The sequence below is a fragment of the Elephas maximus genome, chromosome 16 (assembly GCF_024166365.1).
Source record: "Elephas maximus indicus isolate mEleMax1 chromosome 16, mEleMax1 primary haplotype, whole genome shotgun sequence".
Lineage (NCBI taxonomy): Eukaryota > Metazoa > Chordata > Mammalia > Proboscidea > Elephantidae > Elephas > Elephas maximus.
Window position 1 is genome coordinate 47974059 of NC_064834.1, and position 21245 is coordinate 47995303.

The 21245-nt window shown below is 40.4% G+C and overlaps 1 protein-coding gene across 4 annotated transcripts in view; it reads right to left on the reverse strand.

Moving 5' to 3' along the window:
- The window catches only part of BLNK (B cell linker), a 91875-nt gene that overhangs the window by 25300 nt on the left and 45330 nt on the right, over window positions 1-21245 (reverse strand). For 3 of the 4 annotated variants that reach the window (XM_049856082.1, XM_049856081.1, XM_049856084.1), the window contains exons 4-8: window positions 20428-20468; window positions 16767-16923; window positions 15582-15745; window positions 2520-2601; window positions 1146-1217 (exon numbers count right to left, since the gene is read on the reverse strand). In XM_049856082.1, the coding sequence (XP_049712039.1) occupies window positions 1146-1217; window positions 2520-2601; window positions 15582-15745; window positions 16767-16923; window positions 20428-20468 (516 nt within the window). The remainder of the gene's footprint in view (window positions 1-1145; window positions 1218-2519; window positions 2602-15581; window positions 15746-16766; window positions 16924-20427; window positions 20469-21245) is intronic. The other variant, XM_049856083.1, reaches the window with a different exon arrangement.

The window sequence follows — 21245 nt, forward strand, 5'->3', positions numbered from 1 at the left end:
AGAAATACCATACGATCCAGCAATCCCACTCCTGTATATACCCTAGAGAGATAACAGCTGTGATACAGATATACATATGCACACCCATGTTCATTGCAGCTTTATTCACAATAGCAAATAGAGGGAAACCACCTAAGTATCCATTAATGGATGAATGGATAAACAAACTGTGGTACATTCATACAATGAAATACTATGTAATGGACAGAGTAAAACTGCCCCATAGGGTTTTGAAGAAGCAGCTGGTGGATTTGAACTGCTGACCTTTTGGTTAGCAGCCAAGCTCTTAACTGCTGTGCCACCAGCACATAGGGGACATAATCAAGGAAACTTCTTAGACATAACCAAACACCTTGTGGGAGTGAGCTACTGGGCTTAAAGGCTAAGGACCATAATCTTGGGGGACAACTAGGACAATTGGCATAACAAAGTTCATAAAGGTAATATTCTACATCCTAGTTTGGTGAGTAGTGTCTGGGGTCTTAACAGCTTGTGAGCCACCATCTAAGATATTGCTGTCTTCCCATCTGGAGCAAGGGAGAATGAAGAAAACTGAAGACTCAAGGAAGCAATTAGTCCAAAGTGTTAATGGCCCACATGAACCACAGCCTCCTCTAACCTGAGATCAGAACAACTAGATGGTGTCCAGCTACCACTACCGACCACTCTGGCCAGGATCACAATAGAGGGTTCTGGTTAGAATGGGTAAAAAATGTAGAACAAAATTCAAATTCATAAAAAAAGACCAGGCTTACTGGTCTGATAGAGAATGGAGGAACCCTGAGACTATTACCCTAAGACAACCCACTAGCATGGAAGTGAAGCCACTTCTGGAGGCCACCTTTCAGCCAAATAACAAAATAACGTATAAAATAAGCAATAACACCTGTGAAGACTGTGCTTCTTACAACAAAAGCAAAGATGAGAAGGCAAGGAGGGGAAAGGAAACTGGATGAATGGAAATGGGGAACCCAGGATGGAAATGGGGAGAATGCTGATACTTTGAGGGGATTGCAACCAATGTCGCAGGGCAATTTGTGTATGAATTATTGAATGGAAAATTAATTTGATGTGTAAACATTCACCTAAAGCACAATAAAAATTTTTTTTTTTTAAATCTAACCCAAATCACGTGTATATTTTACCTGAAACTGTTTCTGGAGGAGAGGCTGGCTTTGAAGAGTTACTTGGCTTGGTTGATCTGTTCACCATGGGAGCTTAAAAACACAAATATACATATATAATGATTACAGATGTATCCCACTGAAGGAAATTTACACTTGTGGAAAAAAATGCATTATGAAAATGATGGGTCAGACCAAAGAATTGGACACAAATTTATTCTCCATTAAAAGCAGACATCACCTAAGGAACATCTTTAGAATGAATGTATTTAGGATTAAAAGGAATAATCAAATTGTTTTTATACAGAGATTTTGTTAAAGTGAATCCAACTGGCTAGAAATTTCATTTGCCTAACCAGAGGGCTGGGAGATGTAAGAGTTTTGTTTTTTATCAGGAGAAATGTACTGAAACAAAAGTGGTGGTGGGGAGGCAAAGTAACAGCCCCCCTCCCCTGCCACATACAGCATACACACTTCTCTTGAATTTCATGTTGTGTGTTTTTTTGTTTTTGTGGGGTGGGGGAAGGAATGGGTAATGTGTATTCGGAAGAAAAGTCTGGAGATCTGCTTCCAAATACCAGCCAATGAAAACCCTGTGGATCACAGCAGTCCAATCCACAGCTGATCACGGGGATGGTACAGGCCCAACCAAGCAGCGTTTCTTTCTCCACTCAGTGGCAGCTAACAACAATGTGTGTTTGTTGTTTCTTCATGCTGGGTGGCTCAGGAATTCAGGTGGGTCTTGAAACGGTTGATAATAGTTAGGGAGTGCAGGACAGTGTCACTACATGACAGCAGAGTAAAAGCTGAACACTGCTACCTCCAAGTTGTTACCTGAAGAGGCTAGAGGCACGGGATTATAGTCTTCATAGCGATTATGTCTATCCAGAGTAAATGTGTAGCTTTTCAAGATGATTTATTTGCAACAGAATTTGTTGTCATATAAAACAATATGGACCTGAGGCAGACCTACATTTTCAAGGTAAGCTCCAGAGCATGTTTCACTCTTTCATTTTTTTCAGTCCTAGCAGAAATTATATAGCAGAAATTGCTCCTGGAGCAACATTTGTAATGTCAGTATAGTGGCTTGTGACTTTCTAAGGCACTAGGCTCTTTGAGAAATTCGCTGGAAGCAAGGACAGCTGAAGACAAGAACCCAGGTGCTTTCACAATTAGAGATGGGAGTATTAAATCATGAACGCAGAAGGACGACGGAGGGGAAAGACCATGAAAGGCAGAGATGGGTCACTCCCTGATGCTCTCTGCTCGACAAACCAAGCAGAGAGAGGCCAGACACAGACCTTTCTGAGCCCATTAGTGTTTACTACGAAATAGTCTTGGGTGACCCGATCAACTGCTAGAAGTTTTCAGGTGCTTAAAGCTATAAATGCTTGCCTTTTTCAGATGGAAGCAAACTGCTTTCTGTGGGATGAATATAGTTTTCATCTTCATCTTCGACAGGAACCACATAATCAGCCTAAAAGAAATGTAGAAATGAATGAGGGGAATGCTGTACATTCATATTTTTCTGTATGGGAGAGTTTGATTTTAAAAAAAAAAATCTTTATCGAGATATAATTCACGTACTATGAAATTCCTCTACTTAAAGTATACAATTCATTAGTTTTAAGTGTATTCACAGAGTTGTGGAACCATCACCACAACCTAAGTTTAGAAGATTTTCATTACTCCCTAAAGAAACCTATACCCATTAGTCACTTCTCTTCCCAACACCACCCCTTCTTCCAATAACTAATCTATTTTCCATTTTCTAGATTTGCCTATTCTGGACATTACATATAAATGGAATCATATGCTACGTAGTCTTTTGTGACTTCTTTCATTTAGCATAATGTTTTCAAGAGTTATAAATGTTGTAGCATGGATCAGAAGTTCATTCCTTCTTATGGCCATATAATATGCCACTGTATGGATATACCACATTTTGTTTATCCATTAACCGGTTCATGCACATTTGGGTTGTTCCCACCTTTTGGCTATTGTGAATAATTCTGCTGTGAGCATCCAGGTACAGGTCTTTGTGTGAACATAAACTTTAATTTCTCTTGGTATTTACCTAGGAGGAGAATTGCTGGATCATACTGATTTTTTGGGGTTATGGTAACTCTATGTTTAACATTTTTAGGAATTAACAAACTGTTTTCAAAATGGCTGCACCAATTTACATTTCCACTAGCAATGTGCAAGGGTTTCAATTTCTCTATATCCTCAACAACGCTTGTTATATTGTTTTTCTTTTTTTTTTTTTGTAGCCATCCTTGTGGGTGTGAAGTGTATCTCACTGTGGTTTCGATTGGCATTTCTCTGATAGTTAATGATGTCGAGCATCTTTTTGTGTGTGTATTGGCCATTTGTAAATCTTTGTTAGAGAAATGTCTATTCAAATCCTTTGCCCATTTTTAAATTGGTTTATCTTTTTTGGCTGGAGTCCCTGGGTGGTGAAAGTGGTTAAGCCCTTGACTACTAGCCAAAAGGTTGGCGGTTCTAATCCACCTAGAGGTTCCTGAGAAGACAGGCCTGACAATCCCAAAAGGTCAGCCTTGAAAACTCTATGGAGCAGTTCTGAGTCAGAATCAACTTGATGACGACGACCACCACCACCACCACCACCATCTTTTTATTATTGTTATAAGAATTCTTTAAATATTTCTAATAAAAAACCAAAAACCAAACCCAGTGCCATCGAGTTGATTCCGACTCATATATACAAGTGCTTTATCAGATATACGATTTGCAAATATTTTCTTCCATACTGTGGATCGTTTTTTTCGTTTTCATGATGGTATCATTTGCAGCACAGAAGCTTTAAATTTTGATAAAGTATTTTATCTTTTTTGTTTTACTTTTGTTGCTTGTGCTTTTGATGTTGTGTCTGAGAAACCATTGCCTGACCCAAGTGTCACTAAGATTTATTCCTGTTTTCTTCTAAGAGTTTTGTAGTTTTAGCTCTTACATTTAGGTCTATGACCCATTTTTTAAAATTAATATCTTTTGAGTTTTTGGTGAAAGTTCACACAGCAAGTTCGGTTCCCATTTGACAGTTTCTGCACAAATTGTTTAGTTACATTTATCACAATGTGCCAACATTCTCTTTCATTATGTTCTGTTTGTTCCCTTTCCAGTACTCTAGTTTCCCTGCCCTCTTATCTTCTCATCTTTGCTTTTGGGTAACTAATGACCTTTTTGATCTCATACAGATGGCTTTTAAGTAGTGCACAGATCTTATGGGTAATATCCTTTATTTTGTGTGCCCCTCTGCTGTTTTGTTAAAAGGTGATCTCAGGCGATAGGCTCGGTTCTAGGTTAGAGTGTCTGAAGGTGAGTCTCAGGGAGTCCTCTGTTCTCTACTGTTCCAGTTTGTCTGGTTTAAAAAAATTTTTTTTTTAAGAATTTGAGTTCTGCTCCACATTTTTCTCCCATTCTATCTGGAATCATATTTGGTGACCCTGGTCAGAATGGTCAGTGGTAGCCGGACACCGTCTAGTTCTTCTGGGCTCAGGGTAGATGAGGTCATGGCTCTTGTAGACTTATTTCTCCTCTGAGCTTTTGGTTACCTTCTTAGTGTTTTGCTCCTGGTGAATAGTTGTATCTTAGATGGCTGCTCGCAAGCTTTTAAGACCCCAGGTGCTACTTACTTCACTAGGATGCAGATCATGATTTTTGTGAACTACGTTATGCCAGTTGACTGATTTGTCCATAAAACTACGGTTCTAAGCTTTCAAACCCAGAAGACCAATCTTGGGAAGTTGTTATGTCTGAGGAGTATCCTTATTTGTATAAAAGTCAATGAATATTTGTGCCTGCATCCACATATTTGTATTCACATGTACCTATAGATACTTATGGAAACCCCGGTGGCGTAGTGGTTAAGTGCTACGGCTGCTAACCAAAGGGTCGGCAGTTTGAACCCACCAGACGCTCCTTGGAAACTCTGTGGGGCAGTTCTACTCTGTCCTATAGGGTCGCTATGAGTCAGAATCAACTCGACGGCACTGGGTTTGGTTTTGGTTTTGGTTATAGATACTTACCGGAGCCCTGGTGGCACAGTGGTTAAGAGCTTGGTTGCTAACCAAAAGGTCGGCAGTCCGAATCCACCAGCCACTCCTTGGAAACCCTATGGGACAGTTGTACTCTGTTCTGTAGGGTCGCTATGAGTCAGAGTTGACTCAATGTCAATGGATTTTGTTTTGTTTGTTTATAGATACTTATCACAGGAGAAAGATGCAGCAGTCTGCTTCCATAAAGATTTACAGCCCTGGAAACCCTATGGGGCAGTCCTACTCTGTCCTATAGGGTTGCTATGAGTTGGAATCGACTTGACGACAATGGGTTCAATGGCTAATAATCATGAACATCTTTTCATATGTTTGTTGCCGGCTTGGATGTCCTCTTTGATGAAGGTTCTTTTCATGTTATTTGCCCATTTTGTGTTTGGGTTGTTTGTCTTTTTTGTTGCTGAATTGTTGCAGTTTTCTATAGATTTTAGGGATTAGACTTGTATTGGGTAAGTCATTTTTGAAGATTTTTTCCCAGTCTGTAGATTATCTGTTTACTCTTTTGTTTCGATGAGCGTAAGTTTTTAATTTTTATGAGGTCCCATTTATCTATTTTGTCTTATTCTAGTCACTCATTTGTTGTTATGTTTTATTCTATTTGTTCAAAAGATCAAATAAAGATTCCCAAGAATCTTATGGCTTTAGGTTTAACATTTAGGTTTTTTATCCATTTTGAGTTAGTTTTTGTATATTATGTGAGATATGGGTTCTGTTTCATTTTTCTGCAGGTGGATATCCAGTTTTGCCAGCACCATTTATTAAAGAGATGGTTTCTGCCCCACTGAATGGACTTTGACCCCTTGTTGAAAATCAGTTGTCCATAGATGGCTGGGTTTAATTCTGAGTTCTAAGTTCTCTTCTGTTGGTCTATGTGTCTATGCCTGGACCAATAACAGGCTGTTTTGATTACAGTGGCTGTATAGCATATTTTGGAAACCCTGGTGGCGTAGTGGCTAAGTGCTAGGCAGCTAACCAAGAGGTTGGCAGTTCTAATCCACCAGGCGCTCCTTGGAAACTCTACGGGGCAGTTCTAGTCTGTCCTATAGGGTCGCTATGAGTTGGAATCGACTCGACGGCAGTGGGTTGTAGTATATTTTGATATCAGGGAGTGTGAGGCCTCCTGTTTTGTTCTTTTTCTTCAGTATTCTTTTGGGGTTTTTTTCCTTGCCATATAAAGTTGGTCATTAGCTTTTCCATTTCAGTTAAGAATGTTGTGGGGATTTGTATCGAGATTGCATTTTATCTATATATCACTTTAAGTAGAGTCGACATTTTTGCTATATTAAGTCTTCCAATCCATGAGCACGGGGTATCTTTCCATTTTTTTGTAGGTTTCTTTACTCTCTTGTAGTATTGTTTTATAATTTTCATTGTATAAGTCTTTTATGTCCCTGATTAGGTTAATTCCATTGATTTGGGGGCTATTGTAAATGGTGTTGCTTTCTTGACTTATTTTTTCAGAGTACTCTGTTAGTGTAGAGGAATCCAACTGCTATTTGTGTGTTGGCCTTGTACACTGCAACATTGCTAAATTCTTCTATTAGTTCCTGCGGCATTCTTGCGGAATCTTTAGGGTCTTCTATGTATAACATCGTGTCATCTACAAATAGAGATAGTTTTACTTCCTCCTGATTTGAATACCTTTTATTTCTTGTCTTACTCTTCTGGCTAGGACTTCCAGTACAATGCTGAGTAAAAGTGGTGATAATGGGAAGCCTTGTCTCATTCCCGTTCTCAAAGGGAAGTCTCTCAGCTTTTCTCCATCATATATAATGTTGGCTTTTGGTTTTGCATATATGCCCCTAATTATGTTGAGTAATTTCCCTTCTATTCCTATTTTGCTGAGAGTTTTTATCAGGAAAGGGTGTTGAATTTTATCAACTGCCTTTCTGCATCAGTTGATATGATCACGTGGTTCATTTCCTTTGTTTTATTTATGTGGTGGATTACATTGATTGATTTCCTAATGTTGAGCCACCCTTGTAATCCTGTTATGAATCCCACTTGATCATGGTGTATGATTTTTTGATATGTTGCTGAAGTCGGTTGGCCAGAATTTTGTTGAAAAAATTTTCATCTATATTCATAAGTGATGTTGGTCTGTAATTTTCTTTTTTTGTGATGTCGTTGCCTGGTTTAAGGAGCCCTAGTGATGCAGTAGTTAAGGCGCTTGACTGCTAGCTGAAAGGTTGGAGGCTTGAAACCACCAGTGGCTCCATGGGAGAAAGATGTGGCAGTCTGCTTCTGTAGAGATTTACAGCCTTGGAAACCCTGTGGTGTCGCTATGAATTGGAATCAACTCGACAGCAGTGGCTGGGGTTTTTACCTGGTTTAGCTTTCAGGGTTATGTTGGGTTCATAGAAAGAGTTCTGTAGCGCTCCTTCCTCTTCTGTGTTTTTGAAGAGATTGAGTAGGATTGATCTCAACTCTTCTCTGAATGTTTGGTAGAATTTTCCAGTGTAGCCACCTGGTTCTGGTCTTCTTTGTTGTTGGCAGTTTTTTTTTTAAATGACATCGTAAATCTCTTTTTTCATAATGGGTCTGTTTAAAGTTTCTACTTCCATTTGTGTTAATTTGGTAGGTAGTGTGTTTCTAGGAATTTGTCCATTTCATTTCGGTCTTCAAATTTGTTGGAATACAATTTTTCATAGTAATCAGTTATGATTTTTTTTTATCTCTGTTGAATTGGTTGTAATGTCACAAATTTCATTTCTTAATTTGGTTATTTGCCTCTTCTGTTTTTTTTTTGTCAATCTAGCCAGTGGTTTGTCTATTTTATTAATCCTTTCAAAGAGCCAACTTCTGGTTTTGTTGATTGTTTCTATTGTTTTACTCTTGTCTATTTCATTTATTTCTGCCCTGATTGTTATTATTTTCTTTCTTTTTTTTTTTTCCTGGTAGCTTTCGGCTTCTTTCTTTTCTATTTGTTCAAGTTGTCAGTTTAAGTTAATGATTTTGGATCTTCTTTTTTAATGTAGGCATTTACTGCTATGAATTTCCTTCTGGGTACTGCTTTTGCTGTGCCCCAAATGTTTTGATACATTGTGCTTTTATTTTCATTTGATTCAAGGAATTTTTTAATTTCACTTTTGATTTTTTCTATGACCCAATAGTTTTTTTAGTAGTGTATTATTTAGTTTCCATGTATTTTTTTTTCCTCCATATTTTTCTGTTGTTGATTTCTAGCTTCATACTGTTATGGTCAGAGAAGATGCTTTGTATGATTTCAATCTTTTTAAATTTGTCAAGAGCTGTTTTGTATCTATTATGATGTATTCTGAAAAATGATCCATGTGCCCCATTCTGATGCAGGATGGGGTGTTCTGTATATGTCCATTAGGTCCAATTGGCTTGTGGTTTTATTTAAGTTCTCAGTGTTCTTAGTGATCTTCTTTTTATATGTTCTGTCTGTAATTGAAAGTGGAGCGTTAAAGTCCCCTACTATTATTGTGGTGTTGTCTATTTCTCCATTCACATTAGTCAGTACTTGTTTCATGTATTTTTGAGCATTACTGTTAGGTGCATATATATATATAATTGTTATGTCTTCTTGCTGGATTGATCCTTTTATTATTATGTAATGTCCTTCTTTATCTCTTGTAATAGATTTTGGTTTAAATTATATTTTATCTGATAACTGCATGGCCACCTCTGCTCTTTTTTGTTTGCTGGTTGCATGGAATATTTTTCTGCATTCTTTTCTTTTCAGTCTGTTTGTGTCCTTATGTCTAAGGTGTGTTTCTTGTAGACAGCAAAAGAATGGATTATATTTTTTAATCCATTCTGCCACTCTCTGCCTTTTGTATGGGGGCACTTAGACCATTTAAGGTTATTACTGGAAATGAAATGTCTGCCTCACTTGTTTTGCTATTTGTTTTGCGAGTATTTCATATCTTCTTTGTTTTTTCATTCTGATTTTTGTTTTTGTTTGTATTTGGCTGCTCTCTTGTGGTGAGCCTTTTTACTTTCTTCCTTCTTCTCAATGTTTTTTCTTAATGGTTTCTTAGGGGTTACCACATATATCACATTATACAACTTATAATTATAACAATGTTTAATATGTGAGCAACAGTTAATATAAAACCTTAGCATAATAAATTTATTCCTGATATGTTCCTCCCCCCTTTTTCTGTTGTTGTGCTTCCATTAACATCAATATACAACCTATATTTGATAAGTTTACTTTGTACTTATTTCTTACAAACTTGATATTGTATTGTTTGCAGGATTTAATTATTGAGTTCATTTCCTGAAAATATCATATACTTGGTCCTTATGATTGCCCACATTGTTGTGTTTTTTGGAGATCTCTCTCTCTCTCTTTTATTTTTTCTCCCGTTATAGATACAAGTATTTATTTAATGCTCTTGCCTTTCCATCTGAAGTCCTCCCTTGAGTAATACTTGTAAAGCTGGTCTGGTAGTGGCAAATTCCCAGAACTTCTGTTTGTTTGGGAATATCTTGATTTCTCCATTTTTGAATGACAACTTTTCTGGGTAGAGAATTTCTGGTTGGCAATTGTTTTCATTAAGTATTTTATATATGTCACTTCATTGTCTTCTGGCCTCTAAAGTTTCTGGGAAGAAAGCCACACTGATTCTTATGAAAGGTTCTTGGTATGTTACATTGCATTTTTCTCTTCTTGCTTCAGAATTCTCTCCTTGTGTTTGGTTTTCAAGAACTTTATTAGGATATGGTGTGGAGTTGATTTTTTTGTGTTTCTAATTGGGATTTGTGTATTTGCAGGCGTGGTTCTTTGTTCGGATCTGAGAAATTCTCTCTGATTATCTCCTGGAAAATTGTTTCCATGCCTTTAGAATGGAAGTGTCCACTCCACTCACTTGTCATGTTACTCTGGGATTCCAGTAATTCTAATGTTAGATTTCTTAATCAAATCCCATATTTCCATTTGAGTTTGCTTTTCTTTGTTCTTTTCTCTTGTTTCCCTTGAGACTTGATAAGTTCAGTTATTTTGTCTCCTAGTTCATTTATTCCATCTTCTGTCTGTTCGACTCTATTGTTTCTAAGTGTTTCTCTTGCTTTTTCTAATTTAGTTGCTTTATTCTTCAGTTCCAGTAGTTCTCTCTCTTTTTTAAATGTTTTCAATTTCCTTGTTGAGTCTCTTATTTTGTTCCTCCATTTGTTTCCCTATCTCCATTAATTTGTTTTCTGTGCACTTTTTGTTTTCTTAAACATAGTTAGCACCAAAGTCTGAAAATTTTAAATTTGTTCTGTTAGTCTGGCCTCCATAGGAGAAACTTCATTTTCTTCATGTTTTGCTTTTGATTGGTTCTTCTCTTTGATTTTGTGTGTTTTACTATTTTTTGTTGAACTTTGGCCTTTTTTTTTTTTTTTTTTTTTTACTTTAAATTTTGTATTCTGATTTTATGGGAAAATTTTCTGATTGGGTACCCTAGTGGTGCAGCAGCCATGTGCCTGGCTGCCAACTGAAAGGCCAGGACCTACACTTACCAGCCACTCTTTGGAGAAAGATGTGGCAGCCTGCCTCCACAAAGGCTCACAGCCTTGGAAACCACACAGGGGAGCTCCACTCTACCCCGTAGGGCCTCCATGAGTCAGAATTGACCCAGTAACAGTGGGCCAGGTATGTTCTCCTAAGAACCACTAGAAGGCACTTGTATCCTTAGTTTTTTTCAGTGCTGATTTAGGAGTTCTAGATGCTTGAACTCTGGAATTCAGTGTGCATGCAGGAGGGTGTGGTTTAGCTGGTTGCAGATGCTGACATAGCAATAGGGATCAACTTTCATGTAGCAAAGGTGGGGAGCTGTGTCTCTCCCTCGTGGGCACTCCTGCACAGGCTTTCCTATGGTGTCCTCCTGTGGCAGGGAGCCATCTGAAGTATCCCCTTGCCCTGCTGCTTTTACAGTTCCTCTTGGCCCTAGTGCCCATCTGTCTTGGGCTTCAGTGAGATTCAACAGCACTCCCTCGCAGCACCATGGCCTCCCTTCACCTTCTCCCAGTTGTGTGGCTTACGAAGTCTCATAGCCAATCTGCGCCACGTTAAAAAATCAGGCTACAGCTTCCTCAGATTATCTCCCTTTCTGTGTTCCCTGTTTGTGATGTTGCCCAGTCCCATCCCAAAATGGCAGTGATGAACAAGTGCTCCAGAAGTTAGCAGATAGGTTCTCCCAGCTTCTGTGCCATCCCTGCTCCTTTTCTCCCTCACTTCTGGACTCGCCCCAACTCTCCAGCACCTCAGCTGCCATCCAGAGTTCTGAGGTTTCAGTATATGCTTCTTTTTCTTTGTTCTTCAGTGGGTTACTTGCTAGGGGGAGTAAATGAGAGCATCTGCTCATTTTGCCATCTTGTCCTGCCTCGTGATTCATTTTTAGTTAATTTTTGTACATGGTGTGATGTAGAGTTTCACCTTAATTCTTTTGCATGTGGATATCAAGTTGTCCTAGGACCATATGTTGAAAAAATTATTCTTTCTCACATTAATTGTCTTCGCACCTTTGATGATAATCAGTCATAAATGTTGGAAGGGACTAATGTTACTTCAATAAGAGGCAAGTGAAGTATCAGTTCTCAAAAGTGGTTTTTACAACTTGCCCTGGTGGGTAACCAAGATGGATACTCAGAAAGAAAAAACAAACATCTATTGAGCACTTGATATGTGCCAGGTGCTCTTCAAAGTATGTTATATGTGCTATCTCACTTAATCCTTATAACAATCCGCTATCAGCCCCATTTCAAGATGAGGAAACGGAGGCACAGAGAGGTTAAGTAGCTTGCTCAAGCTCTCACAGTTAAAAGTGGCAGGGCCAGGATTTGAACCCAGACAGTTAAAGAATCCAGTGCCCATACTCTTATCCACCACCCTCCAGTACCTTCTTTCCTTCTCCCCCTCTTTCTGTCTTATTACTACCTTCTCTTCACTAAATTGCTATTTCTCATCTCTTTCTTCATCTTCCAGTCTAACCAAGAGGCACCAGGTGGCTTTATTCACACAACATTTCAATCTTGGAGTCATATTTAGAGATGATTTGGCTAAAAGATATTAGGCTTTGGAATCAAACAGACCTAGGTGGAAATCTTTGCTCTACACTTTTCTATATTGTATGCCCTGGTGTAAATAGCTGAATCATCAAAAGCCTTCCTGGATCCTGCCAATCAGGGTCCTATTCTGTGGCACAAAGGACCTGTTCCTCCCCTCTGTTGTGTCCCTGGCCTGACTGTGTTAAACTGTGAACTCCTAAAGGACAGAGCCTCTTCCTTCTCTGTATTTGTATTTCCAGTGCCTAGGCAGTCCATAGCCTGGTTGAGTTGAAATGAAATCGACTGATCAGTATCCAGGGCTGGGAAGAGGCTGGTTTAGCAGCATCGAATAGTGGGGATGTTGACTGGCTCTGGTGTTCCTTTTGGTATTCCTTTTGGTTCCATGGATCCACTTCTCTGGAATAGCTTGTAGCCAGACTGACATGTTATCAGATCCAGGGGTTATTTGCTCCCAAAGTCTGGTTTCTGTGAAAGGAGAGGGTCATCCCCCAGGGAGATGTGCCCACCCTCTCAAAGCCTATAGTCAACAAAATTCTCAAATATCTTATATCTGAACATGTAACATTGGTATTGGCAATCAGCAATAATACTCGAATTGTATTAGAAGATATAATGGATGATTCAGGTATTATAAGTTGGAAGCACCATGCCCCACCAAGGTTTCGTTTCCCTACTTCACCACCTCAGAATTCCTTTTTCTGAATTCTCTATTTTACACTAGTTTTTTTTTTTTTTCTGCAGTACTAGATTACAGTGGAAGGTTTTTTTTTATCTGAAATGTCTAAAAACTGACCTATTTAGAATAATAATATTTCTGGAGTTGAGAAATTTTAAGTCCTAAAGAGCAATGGTAGGGAAAAACAAACAAACAAAACCATTTGGTCCAATCCAAACAAATTCTGTTTGTAGTCTTCTCTCTGCCATTAGATGGCCTGAGGAGAGGGGATATATAATGTATATTTCCAGCATTGTAATTCAATATTTTAAAATAGTTGTTAATTGCCAAAAGTAAATAAATAATCAAGAATTATCACAATTCGTATACTGACAAGACCACCTTGAAATTGCAGCAATATTTTAATATAAACTCCATTATCCTATGTGTGTATCACAAAAACTTGACTGTAGTGATATTAGTGATTGATCTTTTGAAATCAGGTATATTATTCTACCACTGTAGCTTATACAATATTACAAATCCTTCTTCAGTTATTACAGTGATGTGATTTAAAAGTAAATAGATGATTGTTTTTAAAATCATCTTAGATTAACTCCAATGTTTAGATGTTTTCAGTACTAAGACACCTGCCGTAGGTGTTTACATGTTTGCCTCCCCCAAGACTACAGATTCGAAAGATAGGAGTGCCATGGTGTCATGGATTGAATTGTGTTGCCCCCAAATATCTGTCAACTTGGCTAAGTCATGATTCCCTTGTATGATTATATGATTGCCTACCATTTTATCTTCTGATATGATTTCCCTATGTGTTGTAGATCCCGTCACTATGATGTAATAAGATGGATTAGTGGCAGTTATATTGATGAGGTCCACAAGATTAGCTTAGATAGTGTCTTAAGCCAATCTCTTTTGAGGTATAAAAAGTATAAAAGAGAGAAGCGAGAAGAGAGACCTGGGGACCTCATACCACCAGAAAAGCAGTGCTGGGAGCAGAGAGCGACCTTTGGACCTAAGGTTCCTGTGCCGAGATGCTCCCAGACCAAGGAGAGACCAAGGGAAGACTGATGCATGACAAGGACTTTCTTCCAGAGGCCACAGAGAAAAAGGCTTCCCCTGGAGCCGGTGCCTTGAATTCGGACTTCTAGCCTACTGGACTGTGAGAGAATAAAATTCTCTTTGTTAAAGCCATACACTTGTGGTATTCCTGTTATAGCAGCGCTAGATGACTAAGACACATGGGGATTCATCTTATTTTCACTTTCCCGTTGCTCCACACTGTATTACTTATCAAGAATCATTTTGATTAGCTATTAAATGCCCGCATGAGTTTCTTCCTCATTACAACTCTTGTGAGCATTTAACAGCTTTACATACATTATTTTGTTGAATTCTTATAGTAACACCTACCTTCTTAAACCAAGGAAACCCTGGTGGCATAGTGGTTAAGGGTTCAGCTGCTAACCAAAAGGTTGGCAGTTCTAATCCACCAGGCATTCCTTGGAAACCCTATGTGGCAGTTCTACTCTGTTCTATAGGGTCACTATGAGTTGGAATTGACTAGATGGCAATGGGCTTTTTTTTTTTTTTTTGGCTTCTTAAACCAAAACCAGCTTTTGAGTTGATTCTGACTTATAGTCGAAATCATAGCAACCCTATAGGATGGAGTAGAACTGCTTCACAGGGTTTCCGAGGTTGTAAATCTTTATGGAAGCAGACTGCCACATCTTTCTCCCACGGAGTGGCTGGTGGGTTTGAACTGCCAATCTTTGGTTTAGCAGCCGAGAGTTTTAACCACTGCTCCACAAGGGCTCCTAATGCTGGCTTTAAAGGAAACAAACAACCCCCCAAAAAACCTCTTTCTTATCTCCATTCTCTATCTGCCCATTCCATATTGCAGCCTCCTTTAAACTTCTCCTTTTCCCACTGGTTCAGACTTGGCTGAGCCACTTTCACAAGGCAGTTATTAGCAAAACTCTCACTTGCCTCACTGGAGTCCATCCTCGGTTATTCTCAGAAATGGAGAACCTTACGTAATCCACGGTATTAATTTGTATTCTGTGTCTGAATTTATATCTTCATGTGAATTTGCCGAATGTTGAAAGAATTCACAGTGAAACCCTAACATCTGGTCTGTGCACCCTGTCCCCTGTCCGCTGTTCATCTTCTCCCTACCACCCTAATCCTACCCTGAAAGCACAGCATCACCTCTCCAACTGACAGAGCAAGTATGGACAAGCCACACTTTCTCCTTTTAGGTCTGCTGATGTTCGTACTCAAAGTGTCCCTAGAGCAGGTGTCGTAAACTACAATGCTTATGGGAGAAGGATGGTAAGGGTGTGTAAACTACAATGCTTATGGGAGAAGGATGGTGAGGGTGTATGTGCTGTGTGAGTGGTGGGGACTATGGCAAACAGGAAAAGGAATCGAGAATTCACAGCTGAGCTAGAGGGTTGCCAAGAGGATCAGTTGGTTTGAGGCCACAGCTGGCCCAGTGTTGGCACATCTTCAGTTTCCAGGTGAAGCTAGACATCAGGATTTTTTAAAAAAAAAAAAATTTAGAATATACTAGAAAGAAATCCAACATATATTAAGCCCCTTTAGGTATCAGGCATTGTATCTAGTGCTGTATATATGTTCTCTTATTTAATCCTCTGGGGGGTCTTTGGGATAGATTTAGTTTACCTCATCTTCAAGGAGCTCTTTGGGTTTGGGTGGGACTTGAGGTTTCTGAAGAGAAGTGAGGGATGGCAGAGTGGAGGAGAGCCTTGCTTTTGATGAGGGCCAGCTGGGCTTGCTGGGAAGTGTCTTGCTGATGGGTGGAGACTGCCTCTGGCTTGAGCGATTGTCTTGAAAGGAAAAAAACATAAGACAAATAAAGCTCTGGATCATTCTCTGGGTTGAAGCCAACTAAGATCTAGAAAATATAAAACCACCAGCATCTCTGTAGCCAAAAATTACTAGCTGTTAATTAGCCAAATATTTCAACTACCCATTGACTTACATTATAAAAATAATGTCTCCCTTAAAACCTCCTCCCAGGGGAGTGAGGAGCCTCACGAACTAAGTAAGGCTGACAATATGGCATCCTAACAAATGAGTAGACAGAAGATGTTAAGCATACGTATGCCTGGGGGGTTAGGAACCTGGGTGGCACAAGGGGTTTGAAATCGGCTGCTAACCTAAAGGTTGGTAGTTTGAACCTACCCAGGGACATCATGGAAGAAAGGCCTGGAAAACTACTTCTGTAAAGATTACAGCCAAGAAAACTCTATGGAGCTCTACTCTGTTAATACATGAGGTTGCCCATGAATTGGGGGCCTACTCCAAAAACTCTTACCCACTGCCCCCACCCAGGTAAAAATGCAGTCTAGACTCAGTTTGTAGGAGGCCAGCCAGTGTGAGGTGGGGTTGTCTGGTGGGTGTAAGAGGGAGGAGTGGCGTTAGCAAACTTGGGACCTTTGAATGTTACTGCTGGTCTGTACAGACTTCTTAAAAGATATTCTAGGTATTTTGTGCACAGGGAGCAATAAAAGAAGTGGGGATTAATCTCAGGGTTGATTTCGCATGGGGTTATTGGGAGTTGGGGGAAGCAACCATCGGGGTGTACTTGTTTTATTTTTTCCTGTTTTCAATAATTCCGATTTAGGAAGGATACTTCTTCCTCTCAGATTGAAAAGCTTTGTACCTTGGGCTCCATTATTCATGAGCGACCCGATTACCTGCTTGGAGGTGGTGATAATGGGAGGGAGGTGGGCAGAGGGTCTTCAGGCAGCAACAAGATTTGCCCCCACCCTGCAACATGGGCCTGCTCCCACCTTCCCTGTGGCCTGGCAGGCAGAGTGCCAAGGGTCTGTGGGGTGGCCTCACCTACATACTCTCCCCTGGCAAAGGGCAGGGCTGGCTGAACTGTCCTTGTCTCCTGCTCAACTGGAGGTGGCTCATAACTGTCATCCCCGTTCTCCTCCGCTGGCATCACGTACATCTCCGAGTCAGAGTGCTCGTCTGGATTTTCATAATCACCATCCTGGAAATGCAGACACCAGACCCAGTGTTCCTCATGTGTGCTTAAAACCCCAAAACCAAACCCATTGCCATCGAGTTGATTCCAACTCATAGCAACCCTATAGGACAGAGTAGAACTGCCCCATAGAGTTTCCAAGTAGTACCTGGTGGATTTGAACTGCCGACCTTTTGGTTAGCAGCCATAGCTGTTAAACACTACGCCACCAGGGTTTCCCATGTGTGCTTAGTCCAGGATAATTCCTATTCTAGGAGGCAGAGCTCTTCCCCTAGTGTACAGGTGAGGAGACCAAGGCTTAGAGAGGCTGACTTATCCAAGGCTAGACAGCTCTTAAGAGGCAAAGCTGGGATTTGAAGCCAGGCGTTTCTGACTCTAAAGATCATCACCTTGACTACTGTACTATCCTGGGGGAATGTTTGGACTATTTGATCCTTAGGGTGGCCGAAACACTGTATGTTGACAAAGAAGAACAGTAGAAGATATATATATATATATATATATATATATATATATATATATATATATATATATAATATGTGTAAATTCTGTGGAGGAAATATTTGATTCAGGACACAAGAGATTCTCTAACCCCTCTGCCCACTACTCTGGACAGTACATGATGATCAATACATGATTGATACGCAATTGTCCAATAAATGGATGATGCACCTTCTTTTTGGCCTGTCCTTTTTCATTTTGCACTTTATAACACTGATGCAGGTATAGTGTGATAACTGTTTTATTGATTGTCATGTTCTCAAGGCTTAAAACATGAGAAGCACTCAGTATGTTTGACATGAATGAATGCATGAATGAATGGCTGAGGACTGTTCTTTCCTCCTTATTCAGCAGGGAGATGGGCAGAGAGGAGAAGAAAGGGGTGGATAAGGAAAAGCGAAAGGAGGATGAGGAGAGAGCTTTTCTGAGGTGGCTGGAGGAGGGTTGAATGAGAATAACAGGAGGGTGGAACCTGAAGAGGGCTGAGTGAGAAACAAAGTGAGGAAGAATGAAAACGTGGTTTGGTTTCTCCTTTCTTCCCTTCTCTTCCCTTCTCCTGCCCGACAACCATAAGCCTGAGATCCCTGAGGTAGGCAGGGCCTTAGCCTGTTCTGGGAACTGAGGAGGGGCTGGTGCTTTGGGATGTGCTGAACATGGCCTGGGTGGGGTGTATGCACATGTTATGAAAGTCCGCACAAGTCCGCAGGGGCTGGATGTTGTCAAGCCTGGAGGCTTTGGCGACAAGCCTGGGTTTTATTCTATGTGCACTGGAAAGCCACTGAAATAAAAATAATTATGAGTTACTGTTTACTCAACCCTTATTATAGCTAGTATCTTAATTTTGGTTGAGGCAAGTCATTTTCTCCCTCTCCAGGCTGATTTTATTTTGTGCTCCCAATGTCTTCTAAGGCTCCAGTGGGTGCTTTTAATCAAGTCAGTGAGCTCACTTTTCTTGTTTCCATCTGGTTGTGGACCAGCCTCTTTCCGGAGCTTCAGATGTGGCCCAGGTGTGTGTATCCAGCAGGGGGTGCAACTGCAGCACTAGTGGGGATTCGCAGCCACTGTAGAGGCTGCGCCCTGGGAGGAGCTCTGCAGCCAAGCAACTAGAGAGAGGCCACTCCTTCCCTGCAGGTGAAAAGTAGGAACACTCTTTCCCAGTCCTTTGAAAAAACTCCTGCAGCTATGCAGGGTGCTGCAATGGGCTCAGGCTCAATTCTGGGCATTGCTCTCATTCCCCTGGGGAATTGAGTGAAGGTGGGCAAGTCATTTCCATTCTCTTGGCCTCAGTTTCCTTATCTGTGAAATAGGGTGTGTGGTGGTGTGGTGACCCTCTTGGATCTCTTCCGAATATAAAATTCCCAGATTGGAGCAGGCCAACATTCTGGATGAATTTGATGAAAGAGAAAAATAATTATTGTGAAGAAATTTTTTAGGATGTCAAATTCACTGCAATTTTTCTCTCACATGTTTCCACAACCAGGGTCCAATTTCATCAGGTCTGGAGGCTTTAGTAACAAACCTGGATTTTAATCTGTGTTCAATGAGAAGACATTATACCTAGTCCTCACTTATCGACTATCTCGTTATCAGGCGTTTTTCATTTACAACAACAGTAAAAAATCTACTATCTGACTATTTTACACGTTAACAATGACATCTGGCAGTAATGAACGCCGTGGTGCGAGGTGAGAGTAATGTTGGCTGTGATAGTCATTGTTATGTATCAACTTGGTTGGGCCATGATTCTCAGTGGTTTGGCAGTTACATAATGATGTATTTTGACATTTATGTAATGATATAATTTGGTAGTTATGTAATGATGTAGTCATCCTCCATTTTGTGATCTGATGTGGTCATCCTCGACTTCTGCATAATGCTGATTTTCACATAATGACCTGGTCTTTGCAACTGAAGCATGCCAGTAAATAAGGAGTGGGTATATTGTGAAGAAAAGCTTTCAGGTGTTTTGTCCCTGTAAGACTCACCCCAGGAGAGAAGTGGCCACAGCAGCCCCCTTCAGGTTCCTCTGTGTTGCAGAGCTACTTCACAGAGGTTGACAGTTAATTCTGAACCCTCTCATGTCGTCATGTTTAGATCCCAGTGCCTCACTCAGTGGTCCCTGGAGCTCTTCTTATGTCCACTTGGTCACAGTAAGCAGCTTGGTGGCTAAAAGCCTGGTTCTGAGGGTCTGGGTTTGAATTTTGGAACTACAAGTTACTTAAAGTCCTCATGCCTTGGTTTCTTTGTCTGTAAAATGGACAGGGCTGATATTCAAAATGTTTATCAACTAATAAGGCACAGATACTGACAGTGGAGTCCCCAGGTGGTAAGTGCTTGGCTACTAACCAAAAGGTTGGTAGCTTGAATCTACCCAGAGGCAATTCAGAAGAAAGACTTGGTGATCTACTTCTGAGTGGTCACAGCCATTGAAAACCCTATGAAGCACAATTCTACTCTGAAACGCATGGGATTGCCATGAGTCAGAATCAACTCTATTGCAACTCATCGTTGTTGTTGTTTTTACTGACTGTGGCAGTAAAGAGAGTCTGGGAGGCCTCCTGATGTGCCAGGCATTAACTCTAGTTGTTGATTTGTTCAGGGATCCTGGGCAGGGGCCCTGGTGATAGGGCACTGGGGAATTCAGGGCAGAGGCCATTTATCAACTGATACGGAAATCCTTTAACATCTTTGCATGTGTTTTGGCTCTGCTGGTGAGTATGCTGAACATGGGGATAAGAATACCTACTTCACAGGGCTGTGGTGCGGATTCAGTGAAGAAAGCACATAAAGCTCTTAGCCAAAGGCCTGGGCTGTAGTGAGTGCTGGGCCAAGTCTGCCTTTATGAAGGTTATTGCTGCCTTGTCTGTAGGTGGCCTTTCCAGCTCTGCCCTCTCTCCTCTGTGATGTGCAGCTAATGGGCAGCTAACCAGAAGCATGTAATTCAGAAATAAGCCACTAAAACTACCTGGTGGAAATAGCACCTTTTTGGTCCCAGGAGCAAATACTTACAAAGTCATCTGACCACTGTTCCTCTTCGTCAGCAGCACTCCCTGAAACGGTGTGTGGGAACAGAGAATGCACAAGCATGAACCTCAGCTGGCCAGCTCCACCCATGCACAAACACCCTGCCTCACCTTCCCTGCCTTTGGACTTCCTGGTTCCATTTACTTGTCTTTGGATGGTTATTACAGCTGTGTCATATTCATTCAATTGTGGCTGCTCTTTTTTTTTTTCTTTCATAAATCAATTCTCAAAGTATAAAGTCCTGCTGGGGCAGAGCAATGATGCATCTGACCCATGTCTGTCTTTATCAAAGGACATTTCTGGTACCTTTTAGTAACCCAGCAGGGATCCGCAATCCATACTACATTGCTTCTAAGAATTTTTTTTTGGAATCAATGTGTAGGTGGTGTAGTAGGAAGAAAATTGGACAGGGAGTCAGATAGGCCCAAATTTGCACCTAGTCTATGTTGCTAACTAATTGGGTAATAATGGCAAGACATTTAACATCTCTGGGCCTTAGTTTCCAGATTTATAAAATGAGGGGAGAACATCTATGATTTCCACTGGCCCTGACTTTGATTTTTTCTTTAATTAAGAAAAAATTTTTTTTCAATGTACATGGCAGGCAGTATTATCAGAGCTTTGCACCTATTAACTCATTTGGTCCTCTCAAAAACCTTGTGAGGAAACTGAGGCATAAAGAAGATAAATCATTTGCCCAAAGTCACTCAGATAGTAAGCGGTAGAGTCAAGATTTGAACCCTGCAGGTTGACTCCAAAGCTCATGCTCTGAATCCCAACGCCACGCCACCTTATAGCTTATG